General features: G+C 44.7%; 1 protein-coding gene across 3 annotated transcripts in view; it reads right to left on the bottom strand.

The window, feature by feature from the left end:
* KEL (Kell metallo-endopeptidase (Kell blood group)) overlaps positions 1–11,921 on the bottom strand; it is a 34,603-nt gene extending 22,682 nt beyond the window's left edge. Inside the window, exons 1-3 of one of the 3 annotated variants that reach the window (XM_073312597.2) lie at positions 11,572–11,921; positions 2,659–2,848; positions 823–1,026 (exon numbers count right to left, since the gene is read on the bottom strand). In XM_073312597.2, coding sequence (XP_073168698.1) covers positions 823–1,026; positions 2,659–2,848; positions 11,572–11,817 — 640 coding nt within the window. In that variant the 5' untranslated portion in view covers positions 11,818–11,921. Of the gene's footprint in view, positions 1–822; positions 1,027–2,658; positions 2,849–11,422 lie in introns of those variants that run through there. The other 2 variants (XM_073312607.2, XM_073312616.2) reach the window with 2 other exon arrangements.
* Between the last annotated feature and the right edge of the window lie 8,056 nt (positions 11,922–19,977).

Raw genomic sequence — 19,977 nt, 5'->3', positions numbered from 1 at the left:
GCCAAAAATTAAAGAGCAAGAAGCCGCATCAGGTGAGGAGGTGGGGTGGGTAAGAGGTAATGTGCATCCTGAAGCAGGAACTACAGCTTGTTTGATAAGCCATGACAAAATACAGCATACTGGAGCTGCATAGAGAAACGCCATGGCCACCAGTGCAGATCAAATCTGGATTTTCCACACTAAAAAGTACAACTCACAATCACCTAAACCAAAGCAGTAGCTTCAGCTGTAAGCAAGGAGGTTTCTGCTATAGTTTCTAGGGGCCAAGAGAGTAATGAGAGACATGATCACATCCGAACTCTACGAGACAGAGGGATACAGTCACAAGTCAGCACTGGAGAATCCCAAGAGAGCTTTATGTTCCCATCTAGGATGGTTATAGCTCTGGTGGCAATGACAGGGAGATAACATGGGGGTGGTTGTGTGTCAATGCACAGTTGGTTGTATTGCTGCCTGATTGGCATGGCTACTTCAACAGTGGTGGTGTGAGATGTCAGGAAAATGATTTGGAGTTTAAGGGGCTGTAGTGAGAGACCATGTGGTTGTCACTGTGTCTATGGTGACTGAAATTGTTTGATCATTTTCTGGGGAAGGTTGTAGTGATGCATGTTGGTGGTTGTGGTGACGGGGATGGTGTTATTCCCAGCGGTGCGGTCCCATACTGGTGCATGCTGGGGCTCATGCTTGTGGTTGCAGTGACAGAGAGGTGACGGGTTGGGTTTCGTCCCTGTTGGGAATGGCTGCACTGTTGTATGTCAGTAATCACATCTCTGACTGAAGAGGATGCTGGCAGTACATACACCATCCATCTCCCCTCCCTACCTAAGAGCCTCTTCAGGATCAGCTGGTTTTCTTCCAGCAGGACATCAAACACATTTGATGACTCCATAGTCTCCGTGCGCAAGTGGTTGGCTTCCCAGTTGCCACAGGCATAGCCATAAAAATCCTCACAGGGGTCTATGGTGGCATTTCTCACCTCCAGGAGTCTGGCCAGGAGCATGAGACATTCCTCCGTGTCACAAGGTTCTGGGCAAGAAGCAAAGACAGGAGCCATCATTAGCAGGGTGAAGGAAATTCAGGACAACTGTATGAAAATATAGGAAAGAGGTTATTTTGAAGTTTTATTTGTGGTAAAAATCCTATGCTTTTGGCACAGTGTTGGATTCTTTGAAAAACGATTGCTGAACAGAGGATAAAGTGTTATCCTATGTCTGACTGTGGATGGATGACAATAAGTACCAATTAAGGGAAGCCATTAAAATAAAGGCTGTAGGGTCACCCCAGGGAGGAGGTCCCATCTTGGCACAACCCAAGCGGCCACAAAGCTGATTATCAGCGAACTTCTCCTATTTCCATCTTCTTACCACATTCACTGTGTCAGTGGGTGTTTGGCCAAGTAATGACCCCAAGGGAACATGATAACCACTACAAGGTTAGGAAGGGTGTAAACACCAGAGAGGAAGAGAAGGGCATAGCTAGGGGAAAAGAGAGAAACCTGAACAATGATATATCAGGAAGCATTTCCCAAAAGTGAAATCTGTCAGACCTTTTCTACAGAGGAAAGTTGTACCAGTCCAACTTATGTTGATTTAAAAACTGATTTAATTAAGCCTGTGTAAACTCCTGGGTAGACACTCTTATTTTGTTTTAAGAGTGGTTTATGTTGGTTTCCAGTTAAGTCAGTTCTTCGCTGAAATAAGCTACTCTTCAGTCAAAATAATAATACATCTTTAGTTAAACCCTTGGATGTTTGTGTCTAGACAAGGCCATAGGCTGCAGCATAATGTCTCAAGGTGAAGGGTGGAAGGGCCATTGTCTGAGACATAGGAAACTGACCTAAACAAATTCTGTATAATATACAAGTAGGGCTCAGACCATCGCTGGTTGGTATGATGTACGTGGGAAAAGGTGGGAGATTTGAAATAATGCAGCCTTCTAGGGGTCTATAGTGAGGGTATCCCCAGCCCTCACAAATGGGGAAAGGATAGGAGAGGAGTTAAAAGGAAATGCCAGCTAAGGGGAAAATAAGTAAACTGGGGAACAGGATATGTATGACTTGGCCTCTTCATATTTATAGATCCTTTATAGCAGAGATCTGTCTAGTGGTTAGAAAAGTGGACTGCTTGTGGATCTGGATTCCTGGGCTCTATTTCCAGCTCTGCCACTGACAGGAACTCTCTAATTGTCTTATTAGTACAAGGATTCCATTGGTTGGATCTGTGAAAACTAAGACGGGCCTATGAATTCAGGGATGGAAAGGAAGGGCAATTCCAAGCCCCAGCCCCAAATTCCAGACTTATCCCTATTTCTGCTGGGTCACCTACAGACAGACCAATACTGCTCAGGGATACAGAAGCTGTGGGTAAGAGAGAGGGGATGAGAGTACTGTAATACAATAGCTTTTAGAAGGTGCAATGCTGCTCTTCATGGAAGCTGGGCCAGGCCACACTAGGTTGGGAAGTGTGGGAGCTTGGGAGTGAGGAGGCCTTCACATGGCAGGGAGGGCTTGGAGAGGGGTAGGGCAATATCTCTTTATTACAATTTATTTACTTCAGACATTTGTTTTCCTAAGATTTAGGAATCATCCAGGGCCTGGACCTAGCATAGATGCTCAGCCCAAAAGGCAATGAAGGGAGAGGAGAGAGGAAGGGGTCTCACTGGTGGGTCGGGTGTGAGGGAAAGGAGAAGGACTGTCATGTCTTGTACCCAGGCCACCGGTCAGGATGGTGTAGGCAAGAAGCAATGCAAACCCAAGGACAGTGCTGAGCATGAGAGCACACAGGAGCAGGCTCTTCCCCCGGAGCCATCTTCCTTTCTTTGAAGCCTCTCTCGGATCCTCCTCACAGGCCTGAAAAGGGGGAGTGAGGAAAAGAGAGGAGATGAAGAGAGAAACATTCCTATTAAAGTCACACCAGGTCACATGCCCTCCTAGCTCCACCTGTTCAACTAGTATTGACACAGGAGGGGTGGTAACCAGAGACATTACTAATTGTACCAGTTCCCCAGTTGCTTCTATCCATGCCTTGCAGAACCCTCAACAGCAGTTTCTGCACCTCTTCCTCACCAACTGCAGCGATCCTTCCCTTTCTTTCCATTTAGCTGACTCCCCAAATCCTCCCCCAAAATCATGGCACTAACATGCTGCCATCCCATTGTTCATTCTGCTTGTGTTTTACCCCCTTGCCCCAACCCTGTGTCTCTCTGGTCTGTTCAGACTGTAAGCTCTTTTGGGCTGGGACCAGCAGCTGCTTTGTGTTTGTATCTAGGCCTTGGGCACTACTGCCATAAACATGATTAATAATAAACAATAATCATAATAAAAGCAGAGAAAAGATAACAGAAAAACCAGGTGGGGGAGGAGGAATGTGGAGATGGTATAGAAACAGAAGGGGGAGGGATAGCTCAGTAGTCTGAGCATTGGCCTGCTCAAACCCAGGGTTGTGAGTTCAATCCTTGAGGGAGCCATTTAGGGATCTGGGGCAAAAATTGGGGATTGGTCCTACTTCGAGCAGGGGGTTGGATTAGATGACCTCCTGTGGTCCCTTCCAACCCTGATATTCTATGATTCTATAAGGTCATTGGTGCAGGAGACAGAGCTTTCTCAGGGGCTGATCTGAGAGCGTGGAATGGACTCCTCCAGAAACTAAGGATGGTAAATACCTTACAGGGTAATCAGATTCAAAACATAGAGAATCCCTCTAGGCAAAACCTTAAGTTACAAAAAGATACAAAAGCAGGAATATACATTCCATTCAGCACAGCTTATTTTGCCAGTCATTAAACAAAAGGAAATCGCATTTCTAGCTAGATTACTTACTAACTAACAGAAGTTCTGAAACTGCATTCCTGATCTGTTCCTGGCAAAAGCATCACACAGACAGACAGACCCTTTGTTCTCTTCCTCCCCCCCAGCTTTGAAAGTATCTTGTCATCTCATTGGTCATTTTGGTCAGGTGCCAGCGAGGTTATCTTAGCTTCTTAACCCTTTACAGGTAAAACGGTTTTGCCTCTGGTCAGGAGGGATTTTATAGCACTGTATACAGAAAGGTGGTTACCCTTCCCTTTATTTTTATGACACTCCTACACACTCTTCTCCCCATGTGAGAATATAAGAGAACTAACCAGACATGGCAGACGTTAGTCCCGCTGCTTAATGCACTGCTGGAAAGTGCTCCTATCTCTGCTGGAAGCTGCTCACACACTATAGTGATGAGCATGATATAAGATCCTATACAGAGCTGAATAGAAGAAGAGCAAAAAGCAGGGTTCTAGCCCCAGATCCACAAAGGTATTGAGGCTTCTAACTTCCATTGATTTCAATGGAATTTAGGAACCTGCCTCAATATTTTTATGGATCTGGGGCCATAATGCTTAGCACATCTAGTATTTTACATCCTTGAAAGGCAGCACAATCATTAATGTGGGATTTTCAAAGGCAGACATTCCAGTTAGGTGCCCAGTTCCCATTGGCCTTCAATGGGTGCATAACTGTGCCTTTGAAAATCTGCCCCCAACTAATTAAGGCAGGATTTGGAATAGGAGAAAGGAAATCAAATACACAGGAGCTGGGCCTACACATATAGGGTAGAAAACATAGAAAGTGACCAGACCAAACACAAAAAAAGAAGAAAAATGGTTTTCTTCCACCTCACTGTGACGGTAACACACACTGGGTTTTACTCTAAAAGTGAAGACAGTCTCAGGGAGGGGGTGGAAAGGGAGGGAGAATTTGCATGGCTTAAGAACAGAGAGGAGTGGGTACCCTTTTCTTCTGTGTGCAACTCCTTCACTCCCTCCAAAACTATCCCTTGTGCCCCCTCCTTGCCCCTGCAATATGTTTCTCTGTTTTTCAGGTTGGCAGCCTGATTACAAGGTGTTCAAAATCCTGGAGTACTGTGGTCTTGTGGTCTTTGAAGGGTACTTATATCTCCTCAAATGCTGAAAGTTGTGGTATAAGAAGACAGGAAGCAGCAAGATATGACTTTTCATTCGCTGTGTAATCTATAATTCACAGTAGACCCTACATAAAGTGTATTAATATGTTCCTTATTAAATAATGCCTCTGTTTAAAGAACAGTGATTAAAACAAAGAAGCAAGCAAGCAAGCAAACAAACCGGATATTTACAGTGCTCCCTCCAAACCCACAATTCTGAATAATGCGAAGAAGCTGAGATTTTAGGGTCTGTGCTGTGAAGATCATGACAAGAACAAATGTTCCTAAAACATTTCATATTTCCTAAATAATAGCGTTTGGATTTAGCTTATCTGTATTTTATGTTGGGTTTGAAGGAATGACATTCAACTTTTGAAATAACAATGTCCTGGGTCTGCTCAGAAGGACACTGATCTCCTCCCTTAGTGCTGTGGGAAGAAGATACAGAATGGGGGAATGCCTCCTCTGCCTCTCATGGCTAGATACACATGGCCCAACACAAACTAACTACCCTTGACCTTAGGTCCAAAGGGGATAAAATGTCTCTGGGAAACTGTAGGGGGCAAGGGGTGCCACTGATCTACAGAATTTTTCAAATAGTCTCTGGCTTCAGTCTGGTCTCAGCTCAGGTAGGTCTGGATACTCAAAGGGTTTTGGCAATGGGATATGGAAGCTTTTACATCTTCCAATCTGGCCTGAAGCTGTGGGGTGCAAGACAGTTGGATAGCTTACAGGGGACTGAGGAATGGGATATGGAGCCTATCATGTGCAGGTTGCCCCTTCCAGGTAAGAGAGGAGTGAGTGGGTAAACTGGCTGTCTGGTTGGAGGAGACTGAGGAAGAGGATAGAGAGCCTTTCACCTCCAAGCCATCACTAGCTTCAATTCATGAAGGAGTGTGGAGTCTGAATGGTTTACAGGAGACTGAGGAGTGGGTCACATTTCCAGTGCTGCTCCATGTTGTGGGGACTGGATATTCCAGGGTGGGGGATGGGCATGGGCAAATGGGGTATGGACCCTGTCATTTATAGGTTACATATGTTAATAAAGATAGGATTGCCAGGCATCCAGTTTTCGACCAGAACACCTGGTCGAAAAGGGACCCTGGTGGCTCTGGTCAGCACCGCTGACCAGGCCGTTAAAAGTCCATTCGGCAGTGCAGCAGGGCTAAGGTAAGCTCCAATGTCAATAAAAGCAGATCTCCCAAAAGCTCTGCTTACTTCATGAGCTCCTCACAGAATAAATGGCCAAATTCAAATTTTCTGTTTCAGTCTTTAAGGTTAGACACAGAATCAAGCCAAGCCAAGTAAACACCTGGGCAGATACACTTGTGTGTGTGTGTGTGCGTGTGTGTGACTCCAAAAATAGGGTTTAATTCATTTTTTTTGGTGAATAAATATATAAAAAATATATTTCTAAACACAAATGTTAAAATATCCAAAACTTTTAAACGTTTGAATTTTTTATTTCAAAATAGTTGGAAATTTCCCAGTTTCTCTCAATTTTACTTACTTCCTAACTTCCTTCCCCTGAAAAAGGGGGATAGGAAAGGTAAAGAAGTTAGAGAAATACGTGGAAAAACCCGACTATCTCTATTTAAATGATTCACTACAGGAAATGTATGAAAATGTGTATATATAGTGAGAGAAAATCACTCCCCTCCCCCGCATTTTTACACCCCCTTGCCTTTTTAAAAAATGGGCAGAAGTAAAAACTGATATGGGGGGCGGGGAATCCAGAAATTCAAAACACATTTTTTCAAAAGTAATTTTCTTTTCCCTTTTTTTTTCAAAAATTGAAAACAATGTGAAAAATTTTGAACAAAACAAAACTGTTCAATTTACTTTTGAATTTTTTTGCTGAATCTTTGGCCCATAATTTCAACTAGTGCAGTGCTAGAAAAGATCTTTGTCCATCTCCATAGATGTCTAATAAGGAACTATGAAAATGTTAGTCTGGAGAATTAATCCTGGGAGAGGAGAAGGCAGAGCTTTTTCAGCAGTTGTCTCAAGCGGATAGAATTCACTTCCCATGAAAAATAAGCTCAGAGCTCACAGCTCTTAGTGCAAAGTATAAAACTTGTTTCTTCAGCTGATCTTTCCCCACATCTGCAATAACGGGGATGATAGAGGAGGAGAGGAAATCGCTGAAAAAAAACAACCCAGAGTGTCTAAGGAAGAAGCTTTTGTCTTGTGGTAATGATAATTTTGTAAAGTGCTCAGATACTGAAGTGCTGAATGTGGGAGAAATTCTTGGTGGTTGGAGGGAGAGGAAAGAGAAAGAATTTAAAGCAAAGATATATCTAGAGGTGAACAAAGCAAGGAAACAATTTTCTAAGAATATTAGTCTGAAGGGGAAGGTGTACTTTGACTCAGCCATGTTCACAATCCTATTTGCTTCCCATGAAAATTCAGGCACTCAAGTTTTACTAACACCAACTCTTGCCAAATTTGCCATGTCAGCCCAAATGCTTGAATAGTCACTGGAAGCTAATTTCTAACTGATTATTTAAGAGTAAAATACACAATTTGGAATTTACAGTGCGTAGGTTAATTACATAAATCATCTACTCAGTTTTGCTGCCTTATTTTAGAGTTCGGGATGAACTTTCTTTGTTTGATGGCTGTGTGCTACGAGGTACACACTGGCTCCTTGTGCCAGAAGAATTACAGTCAAAACTCATACACCTGGCACAAGATACACATCAGGGAATTGTCTGAACCAAACAATGACTACAGGATCTGGATTGGTGGCCACAGATGGACTCTCAAACTGAAGCACTCATAAAATCCTGTGTCACTTGCCAAATGCATGATAAGACAGCAGTGATATGTACCCCTCCATTACAGCCTGTTCCTCTTCCTGAATCTGCATGGGAAAAAGTGGCAATTGACATTGTAGGACCCTTTGATACTGCTCCAACTGACTGCCATTATGCCATGACTTTAATAGACTATTTCAGTAAATGGCCTGAGTAAACAGTAAACATTTGTGTTTACATCGCAAATCTATTCTGATACAGTAATTAAGTTCCTCTCTTCAGTTTTTAGCAGGGAATGTAACCCCAAAGAACTGGTTTCAGATAATGGTAGTCAATTTACTTCCCTGGAGTTTGAAATTTTTCTAGCACAGAGGAACATTTTACACAGAAGGTCATCCCTATATTACCCTCAAGCCAATGGGGAAATCGAACCGTTTAACAGAAGTTTGAAAGAGAGTATGCAAACGGCTATACTGGAAGGACGATTGTGGATACCCTTCACTACTGATTTTCTTGCAAGCATACCAGGCTACAAGATATGCCACAACGCAAAGATCACCCACAGAGTTACTGCGTGGAAAACAGATGAAAACTAAACTGAACATTGCTGGATTGTTAAAGGCAAGACCTGATGCCCCAAACAAGGACGATGTGAGAAAAACAGCTGAACAGAGCCAAGCAAAGTATAAGGCTTTCACAGACAAGCAGTGAGATGCTAAGGAACCAAAGTTTGAGTGTAGTTCCTTTGTTAGAATACGAAAACCAAGAATTTTATGCAAAGGGGACCATAAATTCACAGCTCCTCTTAAAATCATGGAGAAGAAAGGACCTTACACCGATTGACTTTCTGATGGGTGGGTATGGAATGCTTATTATCTTGCACCTGCCTATCCACCAAGAGGAAATTATGCCAACACCCAGTCTGCAGTGGATGACTTCACCGTAATACCAACACCACAAGACATTACACTGGAACCAGGGCTTGAGAGACGGCCTGTCAGACCCAGACGACCTCCTGTCTGGACTAGAGACGATTTATGTAGTATCTACAGTGTTTTCAGTGTAATATTTTTGCCAACAATATAGTGTCGTGTTTCATATTTGTTCCTGTGGTTAGAACAACAATGTTTATTTTAATTGAGAGAGTTTCTTAAGAAAGGAGGAAATGTGGTGTTTAGATGTTGTTTGTAATTATTAGAATTGGGAGCACGGGCTGTTGGGAGTCTGAAAGGACAGGAAACAGGAAGGAGGGGGGAGGAGTTGAGAGGCTGGGAGAGAGCTAGAGAGGGTGCAAAAGCAGCTTGGTAAAAAGGTTTCCACTTTGAAAATAAAGTCCTCTTGAAGCTTGTTAGTACCTTGTCTGGTTGATACAACAACCATGTGATTTATAAACTAAGAGGACATGAACTGAGACTGTTACAGTTAAAGCTAGTAGAATTATTTGTTGCAAATAAATTCTCCAAATAATTTAGCCCTTTTTCTGTTTGTGACAGATTTCTGCCTATGCATTCACTGGGCCTGGTTCTCCCTTGTCATTAACATTTATACTTGTGCAAAATGAGCACAAAGCAGGTGTAAAACACTACCAAAGCAGAATGGTAGCATTTTATATCTAATTTGCACTCAGTTAGTATGGGTGTAAATGATGAAACAAAAGGTGCAAGGCAGTGGTGAATCAGAGCTATTATTTGTAAGTATTCTCTAAATAACTTGAATGAATTATTTTCAGCCATTGGGTTGTTCACAAACTGTTCACTTTGACCATTTGCTATTCAGTGGGCCTGAGGCATGATTTGCCACAGTAATCACATGCAGGGGTGGATGTAGTCTCCCGATTCAATGGGAGGCACAATGCCTCTCCTCCTTGCCCTGCTGCGGGAGCACTGGCCACAAGCAGCAGCACCCTCCACCTCAGCACTACAATCCTAATACTGTCCCATGGCAGATGGGAGGTCCCAGGGAGCGGTGGGTGAAGTGGGTGGGTTGGAGAACAAGCCTGCCTCACACTCACCACCCGGGCAGCGGTTTCTGTCCCACGGGGCTCTGTCCGGCTCCCTGCTCCAGGCATTGTGACCTGGCACCCAGGGTCACACTACCACTCAGATTTGGCCCAGCGCCCTCCTCCATCATGACAGAGGACTGGCTGATCCAAACCTGAGTGGTGCTGCAACCTGGTGCAGAGGGCCCCAACACCCCTCCATCATAGTGGAGGGGCAACTGGGCAAAACCTGATATGGGGGGCCCTGTGCAAGTGCACCCAGTGCACATTGGTTAATCTGGGCCTGATTTCCGTGGATGCACTTGCACCAAAGACCTTATCCTCTCAGATTTGGAGCCCCAATCCAGCAAAACACTTTAGCACATGCTTAAATCCATCTCTGTTTAGCAAGGCACTTAAGCACGTGCATAAATCCCTGGAAAATGTGGGATTGAAGCACACATTGAAAGTGAAGCATAGACTAAAGTGCTTTGCTGAACAGAGATGGTTTGCTGAACCCTGGCCTGGAAGACTGAAAAGTGTGAAGCATAAAAACAGCCAATAAAAAATTGAAATAATGAATGACAACTACTCTTGTTCTCATGAGAATGTGGGTATTTGTATGTAAAACAGCCATTCCCCAAATATACATGCCAACAAAACCCCATTTGTCTGAACAGAAAATAAAAATGGGTATGAACACGAACAAATGGAACAGCAATTTAGAATACAAACAAAGGCTTATGAACTCTGCTTTTTGCTGAATTCAACAGCTTTAATTATAACCTAATAGACATTTTGAAATTAATGTTATGTTGATTAGTTACATAACTCATATGGTATTGTTTCTGTTCCATTTGGATCTTATATATTTAACCAAATTAGCACTGCTTGGCAAATGTACATTTGATTATAAATGTGCAGTTATGTTGATTAATTACATAAGACATCTAGTCAGGAAAGAGAAACAAAACCACATGACATATAATTAGCCAATACAATGTGATTTTCAATTTGCAAATATTTCCAACTGAAGAATGAGCTCACACTAAAAAAAAAATGTTGAAAAAAATTGCAAATAATTCTGAATAAAGAGTGTATCTGGAATTCTGCAATTTGTGTGTGGACATATTGTGGATACTATAAAAAAAACCTCATCAGATACATTATTTGTTGCAAATTGTTCACTTAGGTCTCAGTATAACCTCAAAATGGCCACCAGTGGGAACCAGTTTTCTAAAATCTTTAACTGTGGACAGCAACTCCAAGACAAAACTGTCCACTCGGATGACTCTGAATTGTAGCTGGTGGTTCTAGCAGCAGTTACCAACTGGAATCGTGCAAAATGAGCCTCCCCTGCAAATTCACTCACTCTGATACAGAGATATGGAGACAAATGTGGGCAAAGCAGGGGATACAGATAAATATAGAGACAGAAAACTCTGATATCTTGTCTCACCGGCAGCAGGGAGGGAGGGCCAGGAGTTATCTATGTGTAAATTAGGCAAATCCAAAACAAAGTTGAAACTCAAACTTTGTAGATCCCCATGCTGGAACCTGAACCCCTAGTGCTGGGCCCTGTGCAAGTGCTTTTGTACCCCAACTCTCAAGTGCGATTGAGTCCAGCTGTTCAACCCCCCTTAGGGCACAGAGCAGGATAAGAGTGAAAGAGAGACATAGAAAGGAAGGAAAAGAGAGGGAGCACAAGTGTGTTAAATGATATGAATAGGGGACTAGAGCTCTTTCCCTACCTGCTGAGGCGTCCTTATGCCATTCATTGTGGAGACTCTCCTGCTCCCTGTATGGTTACTGCTGCTGCTGCTAGGTTGTTTATGCCCTACTCCTCCCCAAGAGCTGGTAAAGAACACAGTTCAGATCACAGACAGTCTCTCTTTCCCACCTTGGCTGAGTGCTCGGAGGAGGAGGAGATGAGAAAAAGGGCTTTGAAAAACACCCTTAAAGAAAACAAGAGGCCGAGAGAGAGAGATATGGATACATTTCTGCAACTCCCCGCCCACCTTCTCCTTGTGATACCCGTTCCTCCCCCGTCAGTGCATTTTCGCTTTCTCCTTCCCTTTGGGGGAACAAGGTTCCACCACAGCCTATCTGTCTGAGTTACCCTGTGGACCTGCCCCCTCTCCGCCATGCCAGGAACCCATGTTGGTCACAAATATGCAATTTTTTCCCCCTGCCAACTCACCGCTTCTTCTTTCCTACCCCAGCTGCCCTGCTGTTCCCTCCACTCCACATGCCTGCTCTGATATTCTAACTGCCTGTCTGAACCTGCTGTTTTGGGCCCTGAGGCCTCTGCTAACCTCCAAGATAATGACACTTATAATGAGGAGCACATTCTGGTGCTCCTCCACCCACAGAAGGTGCAAAAATCCAGATGTGCTTCTCCTGCTGCTTCTACAAAAGCACCAGTATCTATTTCCAGCAGGAGAAGAAATGGAATTCTGATTCTCTTCCTTCTGCACCCAGTATACATTCCAGGGTGGCAGGTGCACCCTGTGTGCATTCCAGCTTGGTACAAAATAGCAGCAGCCCACTTCCCTGAAGACCGTTCCTGGGAGGATTTAAGAGGCGTGGTTCCTCTGCTTAGAGAAACCAGCTGGTGGTCCCTTGAAGGTTTCATGAGTGGAGTGGGAGTCTAGGTTACTTCCCTCAAGACCCCTAAAGCTCAGTGACAGGGAAGGACAGTTACAGAGGGGTGGCTGGGCCCTATTTGGGGGGGGTGAGAGTTTACAGAAAGGTTAGACCTGAGCAGAGGTCCAGGGGCAGGGTCCTCCCTCACCACTCCACTCTGACAGACTCTCCAGATGAATGTGCTATTGTCTTCCCACACTGCCTTTGGGATATACAAATAGGCTTGGATTCCAGTTCAGGCATTCAGAAATTTCCCAAATATTAGCGCCCCCCCAAAAAAGATCTTAAAGTGAGGTTATTTGTGTATCCGTGACGTGCACATGCAGATTCATAGTTTTATAATTATGAGATAAGGATATTGATCCCTTATGAAGCTGAAGTCAATTACTTATCCCCAGTTCCTTGTACTTCTGTGTCACCCCAAGTCATACATTTCCATATCCATCTGATGATTCTGAATAGCCTGGAACATGGAGGTCCCTGTAGAAGTTTTCTTTTTGTGCAGTGTTTTATCCTGTGTCACCCCCAGCTCAGCCTTCATTTTACAAATGCTCCTCGAATTTGCATCTAGCTGTGTATGAGAAAATAGCTCTTGGGTCACCCCAAATCAAGTCTCTGAGACTGAGGGCATCATGTCTCAGAATGTTCAGAACCATTTGACAGACACAGGGACACATGACTTGGTGTGACCTGAGAGATGTTATGTCAAACCACCAGTTACTTATTTAAATTAGGAGCCCCTGAACAATGAACCAGGATCCTGAATAGGGTGGGAATAGGTAACCCACTTCAGCCTCGTGGTTCCTTTATTTAGCACAGCCTCTGTCATCCCCTGAGCAACATAAACTATTGTCCCCAACCAGGGTAGGGAGAATAACTGTGAAGTGACAGAGTGATTTATATCATGTGACTGAGGTACTCAATCTGTCCTCAGATTGGTTGATAAGGCTCTCCTGACAGGTGGCCTGGACCCTCATGCCCATGTCTTCACTTTGGTATGTGTTCTCTCAGACAACTGGCAAGATGAATCACAGCAGTATTTATATTCATATTCAAGCTCTTTGTCTTTGCCTTCAAGGCCCTGCACAATTTAACTTCTACCTACTGCACAGCTCATGATTACTTTTGCTCCCTGACCCTTCCAAGCTGTGTCTAGCTGATCCTTTCATGCCCCTCTGCCACACTTGTCTCTGTGCCTTCACTCTGGGGCTCACACTCCTGTACTCTTCATCCATAGGTCCCCCATTCCATCCTCTCCTCCTTCATATCCCTTTTCAAAACATAAATCTTCCATGACACCTATAAGCATCTGTGAATAAACTAGCCAAATTTCTTCACTTCTATCTGCTCTCTGACTCTGTCCCTCTGTCACCCTTGGTCTGAGAGGTGCTGGAACTAGGGGTCCTGGGGGTGCTGCCACACGCACTGGCTTGAAGTGGTTTCCATTATATACAGTTTAGAGTTTGGCTAAATGGCTTTCAGCACCCCCACTATACAAATTGTTCTAGCACCCCTGCTTACACCTGGTGGTGCTGGCAGCAACAAGGGCCAGGTTCCATATCTAGAGATTCCTGTTAATATTGCAAAACAGAAATGCCTCAAGCCCCCTGTTAGGGGCTTATTCCTTTTCCCGCTTACTTCCCTGATCCTTCTCGCATGAATAGAGAGCAATAATACCCAAAGTCCAAAGGTGCAAACAATTCAATGTTTATTAGGGTGAACTTCCAGCAAGCATGATTCCAGTTTCCTTCCTCAGTGTCCCCCTTCCCAGTTCTGACACCAGAGAGCCTTACCTGTGTCCCTGTTCCCATTCCCCCCCTTAGCAAAACATGATTCCAACTTCCCCACCCCCATTCCCTCTTCCCATTCCCCCCTTTACTTCCTCATTGACTGCAGACTATATAGTAAAACTTGAGTTCTACTTAGCTATACCTTAACCAATCATTTTACTGAAATTTAACTAACCAATCCTAACATATTGTAACATGATTAGCCAACCAATTATATCCCACTACCTTAATTAGTTTACACCCAGGAAAATTAATTATACAGCAGACAGAAACAATCACAGAACCAGACAGAGACCATGCAAATAAACAATAGCAAAGTGGGAAGTATAATGACAAAACAATACAGAAGAGAGGATTTCACAACTACATCTATAAAGACATAAGGGTTTCCCAGCTGCGTCGATTGATAAGTGAGTTCTTACCAAACAGGATGCTATCAAACTAAGTTTCCTTTTATGTCTTCTAGGCACTTCCCTTTCTCTGGAGGCGATAGGCATTATCAGGACAGGACAGTATTCCTAACAGCCCAATAGCACTTTATTTCAGTGTGGCTAGTTTGGAATGTGAGGATGTGACCGTTCGCTTCCCAGCTTATGGCTGCCTCTGCTGCTTAACCAAAGGCCTAAGAACAGGGCCTCAGACTGTCACAGTCAGAGAAGACTCTTACACCAGCAGACAGTGATTTTGATTCTTTCTTTTATATCTCTGTAACTAGCTAAGTGATAAGAATACACCTAAATTCTTAGAGTATAGGCCTTTACCGACAGGCCTGAATATCTATATCCTAACATCCCCACACAAAAAGCTGGGAGAACTAAATACCATCCCAGGCACCTCTAAGAGGCAATACTTCCCCTCTTGCAAACAGGAGTCTGTGAATAACAAAAGAAAACTTTTATTGCAAGGGAAAGGAAATGCAGCATTAATTTGGGAAAACACCACAATAATGATTCAAAAATATGCAAACTACAAGTGAACACCTCCCCACAATATCTTGGGCAGTGTCCTTTGCCTCAATTTCTCACCTGGTGGAGTGAAAGCCTGACAGACAAATGTCCCTTTAACATGCTGCACCTCACTCACAGTCAGTTGTCCAAAGTCAGCAAAGTCCCAGAAGTCAGGGGTGCTTTCACGTGGGTTCAGCTCCCACCCCTGAGGGGGGCATTGAGCAATGCCCCTTCTGCTGCTCACTGCTACCGCTGTTGTCTATCCTGTTGCCTGCCACCTCTGCATCTAGCTGTGATGATTCCACTACCTAGTCCAGTTCTTAGTGATTTCATTGGGTAGTGATTCTTAGTGATTTCATTGGGAACCTTACTGTTGCTGTATCCTTTGTGTTGTATTTCAGTGCAATACTGTCTCTACGCAAGGTCTAAGGTTCAACCCCCTAGACCAGCGGTTCTCAAACTTTAGCAACCTGAGGACCCCCATTTTGATTTTAAAATTTTCATGGATCCCCAAACCTCCCGATCAGCCCCAGGCCCCATCACCCATTGCACCTCTTCCCATCCCCGCTCCACCTCTGCTACTCCTCTTCCCTGACTCTTTCCACACCCTCCCCCAAGTGCACCCCGTCCCCATTCCTCCCGCTCCCTACCAGCGCCTCCTGCACGCCACTGAACAGATGTTCTCCAGTTCGCAGGAGACGCTGGGAGGGAGGGGGAGGAGTTGATCAGTGGGGCCCACAAGCCCCCTGGAGTACCCTTGCAGACCCCCAGGGGTCCACAGACCCCAGTTTGAGAAGTGCTGCCCTAGACCTTGCCATCAGTGATTTCACCTCTAGTGAGTAATTAGTGAGCAGAGACAAGGACTCTCCTTTGAGTCTGATCAGCTCTGTCTTTAGACACTGGAGGGGAGTATCAACTGGTACAGGCTCTTTAAGTAACACCACATCACCCAGTAGGAACACCCATTCCAATCCTCTCTGACTTTCCCTTGGATTTGGCTTCACTACTCCCTGCTTAATGAGCGAGGTAAGAGAGTGAGGTTAAAGTGAGGGTAACCCCCTCAATTAGGACACATTAAGTTCTGCTGCCCTTTCATCATACAATCAGGATAATAACATTTCATTATCCCCAGGTCCAAGATTAAAGTGCATATTAACCCAAAACAGCCAAAATTGATTACTTTCGCAAAGCAGGTCTCTCTGCTAATCAGGTGTGTCTATGCAAATACAGTCTGCTCCTAAAGTCTCTTCCCCCGGTTCATCAATAGAGGATAGAAGAAAACTTATTCTAACTGTTTACATATCTAGCTAGCTACTTAAATGCTGCCTGTAACTGAGGTACCTGAGAGCCTCCTAAAATTAAGGAATGTACTCATAAAGTAGTATTTATCTCTCTTCTCTCCAGTTAGTAGGGGCTGGGCTTTGTATGCTCTTTGAGGCGCAGACCTTATTTCCGTTTTTGTATGTAAAGTGCCTAGAATGCTTTGGGCATGATACAATTTAAAATAATTTGGTTTGCTAAATAGGATCAATTTTCCTGCTATTCAGCAAACTAGATTCAGCTTTCCTGACCCAGAAATTTTGATGCTTGTTTAGGCCCTATCTTTTAAATAACATTTTATCTCCTTTCCTTGAAGTTCACCCACACCCTTGAAAAACAAAATTTTGATTAGTACATTGAAAGCTCAGATGGAGGAATAGCTGCCAACAAAAACCATCTAAAAACACACACAGAGTAAAGGAAGCAGGGGTCAAGCTTTCGGAGTTGCTGAACATTTACAACTTTGCAGGGCTTAAATTCAGCCAGAGGTGTCCAGAGTAGAGCTTCGGTAAAAATTTTTAAACTCATGAGGCAGAAGGCCCGAGCCAGAGCGCCCTCCCATAGGGCTAAAGCCCCAAGCCCAGTGTCTCTCATAGGGCTGAGGTCCTGAGACCCAGTGCTACCCCCTATGGGGCTAAAGCCCTGAGACACCCTGCCCTGCAGCTGAAGCCCAGAACCCCACTGAACCTCAGGGCAGAAACCCTTAGCCCCACCACTCTGTCGCAGGGCAGAAGCCCTGAGCTCCCCACAAGCCTGCAGCTGAAGCCAAGGGCGCTGACCATGCCCCCATCCCTGATGGGCCTTGGAGTTTTTATCGTATGTGTGTGTGTGTGTGGGGGGGTGGCCCTGATAAATAATCTATAAGAATTTAAGCCTTGCAACTTTGATGGAAGTCCTTGGGAGCTGTTGCAGCTCAGGCCCTCTGAAAATGAGGCCCCAAACATATTTGGTTTTAAAATTACTATGAAACGTGAATTGGCCAACAATCAACATTGGAAAACATCAATGAGAGAATGAGACTGGAGTTAACTTGTTTAAGTTAATCTCTTAACCAGATGCTAGGCACTGATAGGCTTTTTTTAACGTATGCCCCACCAGTGGGAGAAATGTAATTCCTATTATTATGACCCTGCTATGTATTCTCCGTGGTACAGTATCTAGACCATTTTGGATGATTGTGAGCTGTTTCAGATCTCACAAGCTAAACAGGGCTGAACTTCAACAGTTCTTGGATAGGAGACCTCCACGGAGATCTAGGGTGCTTCAGGAAGTAGTGCCATTTCTTCAACAGAGACCACTCAGCCCTCTGTCAGTGCTCACTGCAATGACTAAGCATGGCACTAGAGGGTGCTGTGTTGCAGCAGTATGGGTGGCTCAGTTTGGGGTGCTCTCCCCTCTGAGTCAGCACTGACCCGAATGCCCCAGAATGGAGTTAGTGGGCACTGCCAAGGGTGACTCAGTAGGGGTGTGTGCCCTAGCATAGTCCTGGATTGCAGGGAGAGTGATTAGTAATTCAATAAGAAGGTGCTGTGAGTCATCTAAATGTGATATAAAGCGGCCCTTGGCAATTAAAGATTCAATGGTGTTTTTTCTCCAAGAGTAGGGGATGTTAAGCCCTGTGTCCTTGCCAAACTCCATGTATCTCTCTCAACTGTCCATATTTCCACTGGATATTGAACTCTTCTGCACTTCATGCCCTATACTGTTGTGTAGTGTGACTGTGATGGAGGAGTGATGCCTGTACTGTCTATATAGCCTGCAAATAGCTTGGGATCCTTCAGGAGGAAAGGTGCTGTGTACGTGAAGTTGTTTTTGCTGCTAACTCATGAATTTCTTCGAAGACACCTTATCAGCTACTGAAAGAGCAGACAAAATGCTTTTCCCTGGAAACTTTCTCATGGCCACTGATGGAGGCAGAGGTGTCAGAGCGGGGACGTCACAGGAACATTTATCAGCTTATCTGTGAGCTGCAGAGGACAGCTCTGAACCCTTGAGGCCCATGATTGTGACAGGAGTTGTAGAAATGGCAATACTGGCTTTCTTCCTTTTCCATGTACAGAACTCTACTCTTAAGCAGGCCTTGCATTCCTTTCCTCTCCCATCCCTTCTCTGGGCCCCCAGGATGCAGTGCAGGGCTGTCCTGCAAGCAAAATAAACTGTGGCACATGTTGTGTGAATTATGCTAATATAACACATCGTAGAATGTTCTCTGTTCTGTTATAATGCTGCAGCCTGTCCATGTCAGGGGAAAGGGTTGGCCCATTGGCATGAGGGCCTGGATAGCAGAAATACAACAGCAGTCTTCCCACCGATGAAGTGAGCTGTAGCTCACGAAAGCTTATGCTCAAATAAATTGGTTAGTCTCTAAGGTGCCGTAAGTACTCCTTTTCTTTTTGCAGATACAGACTAACACGGCTGCTCCTCTGAAACAAAATTATGAATTTGCCATAAAAAACAGGAGGGTTTTTTGTTTGCTTGTTTGTTTTTAAATGTTGGTTTCTTTGTCTTCTGGTTCTGGAGCCTTTCAGGATCACTGGGTTCACATTTTCAAACTTTTCTCTGCAACCATGAGAGCTAGAAACTTCCTTCTATTTTTATATGAAAGCTGAGATTTTCCAGTAATTGCTTGAATCTAGGAGCTGAGACATAGCGCAAAACACCAAATACTGTTAGAGCTAGCAAGAGTGCTGACCATCCCATTGTCATCTGGAGAAGGGAGGAGTGGGGGGAGTGAGGAGAGTCAGGACACACAGACAGCATGAGGCTGTCAAACTGTGGAGGGTGGAAGGATGACCCTATGGGCAGGGTGAGTTCACCTCTTACCAATAGGCCAGGACTGAGGATGCCATTCAGGGTTTCCACAAAAAGAAAAGGAGTACTTGTGGCACCTTAGAGACTAACCAATTTACTGTTACTCTGATTCAGGGTTTTGTCACTCCATTCTGACCAGCCAGTAGGTGGCAGAGCCCATCGGTGGCAGAGAGTGCTGATGGAGATTCAGTGACACGCCCAGCTGGCACCCTGCTTAACCCCTTATCCATACCTTCCCTCCCTCTTTATGTACACTATCTCTTCTACTTTCATTCCTCCACCTGCTTCTTCATCTCCAACCATGAATGAGGACAGAAAGCCTATGAGGCTCCCCATGCTCAAATGGCAGGGAAACTTAGCCAACCATGGCAGGGAAAAGGGGAAGGAAACTCTAGCATTCAAGTCAAGGAGGGATAGTGGGATAGTCTAACTCATAGCAGAGGAGGTGGCAGACAAGCTTACAATAGGACTAGGGCAGGGAGGGTGGAATAGTGTCATTTCTGTGGGCCCTTTGGAGAGAAGGAAATGGCCAATCCAGCCTGGAGCCAGAGCACACTTAGGCCAGGAAGCTGAGTTTGTATGAAAGAGGCAGAAGCTGGATCAGGGAGCCTGATATCCATGGAAAGGAGAGAAACCAGAAGTAAGGGTGAAAATGGAGAGGGGTGGGGGAGATCAGGGGAAGCCAGGAAAGAGGGGAAAGGACTGGAGGGCGGCAAGACTGGAGGGTTGGATGGTGGGGGGGGGAGGGAAGGAGGCAGAAGGGGAGACAGGAGGAAAGGAAGAAGGAAGGTG

The sequence above is a fragment of the Lepidochelys kempii genome, chromosome 1, assembly GCF_965140285.1.
Source record: "Lepidochelys kempii isolate rLepKem1 chromosome 1, rLepKem1.hap1, whole genome shotgun sequence".
NCBI classification, from domain to species: domain Eukaryota; kingdom Metazoa; phylum Chordata; order Testudines; family Cheloniidae; genus Lepidochelys; species Lepidochelys kempii.
The sequence above is the reverse complement of the archived record's forward strand: the minus strand, read 5'-3'. Positions and strand labels throughout refer to the sequence as shown.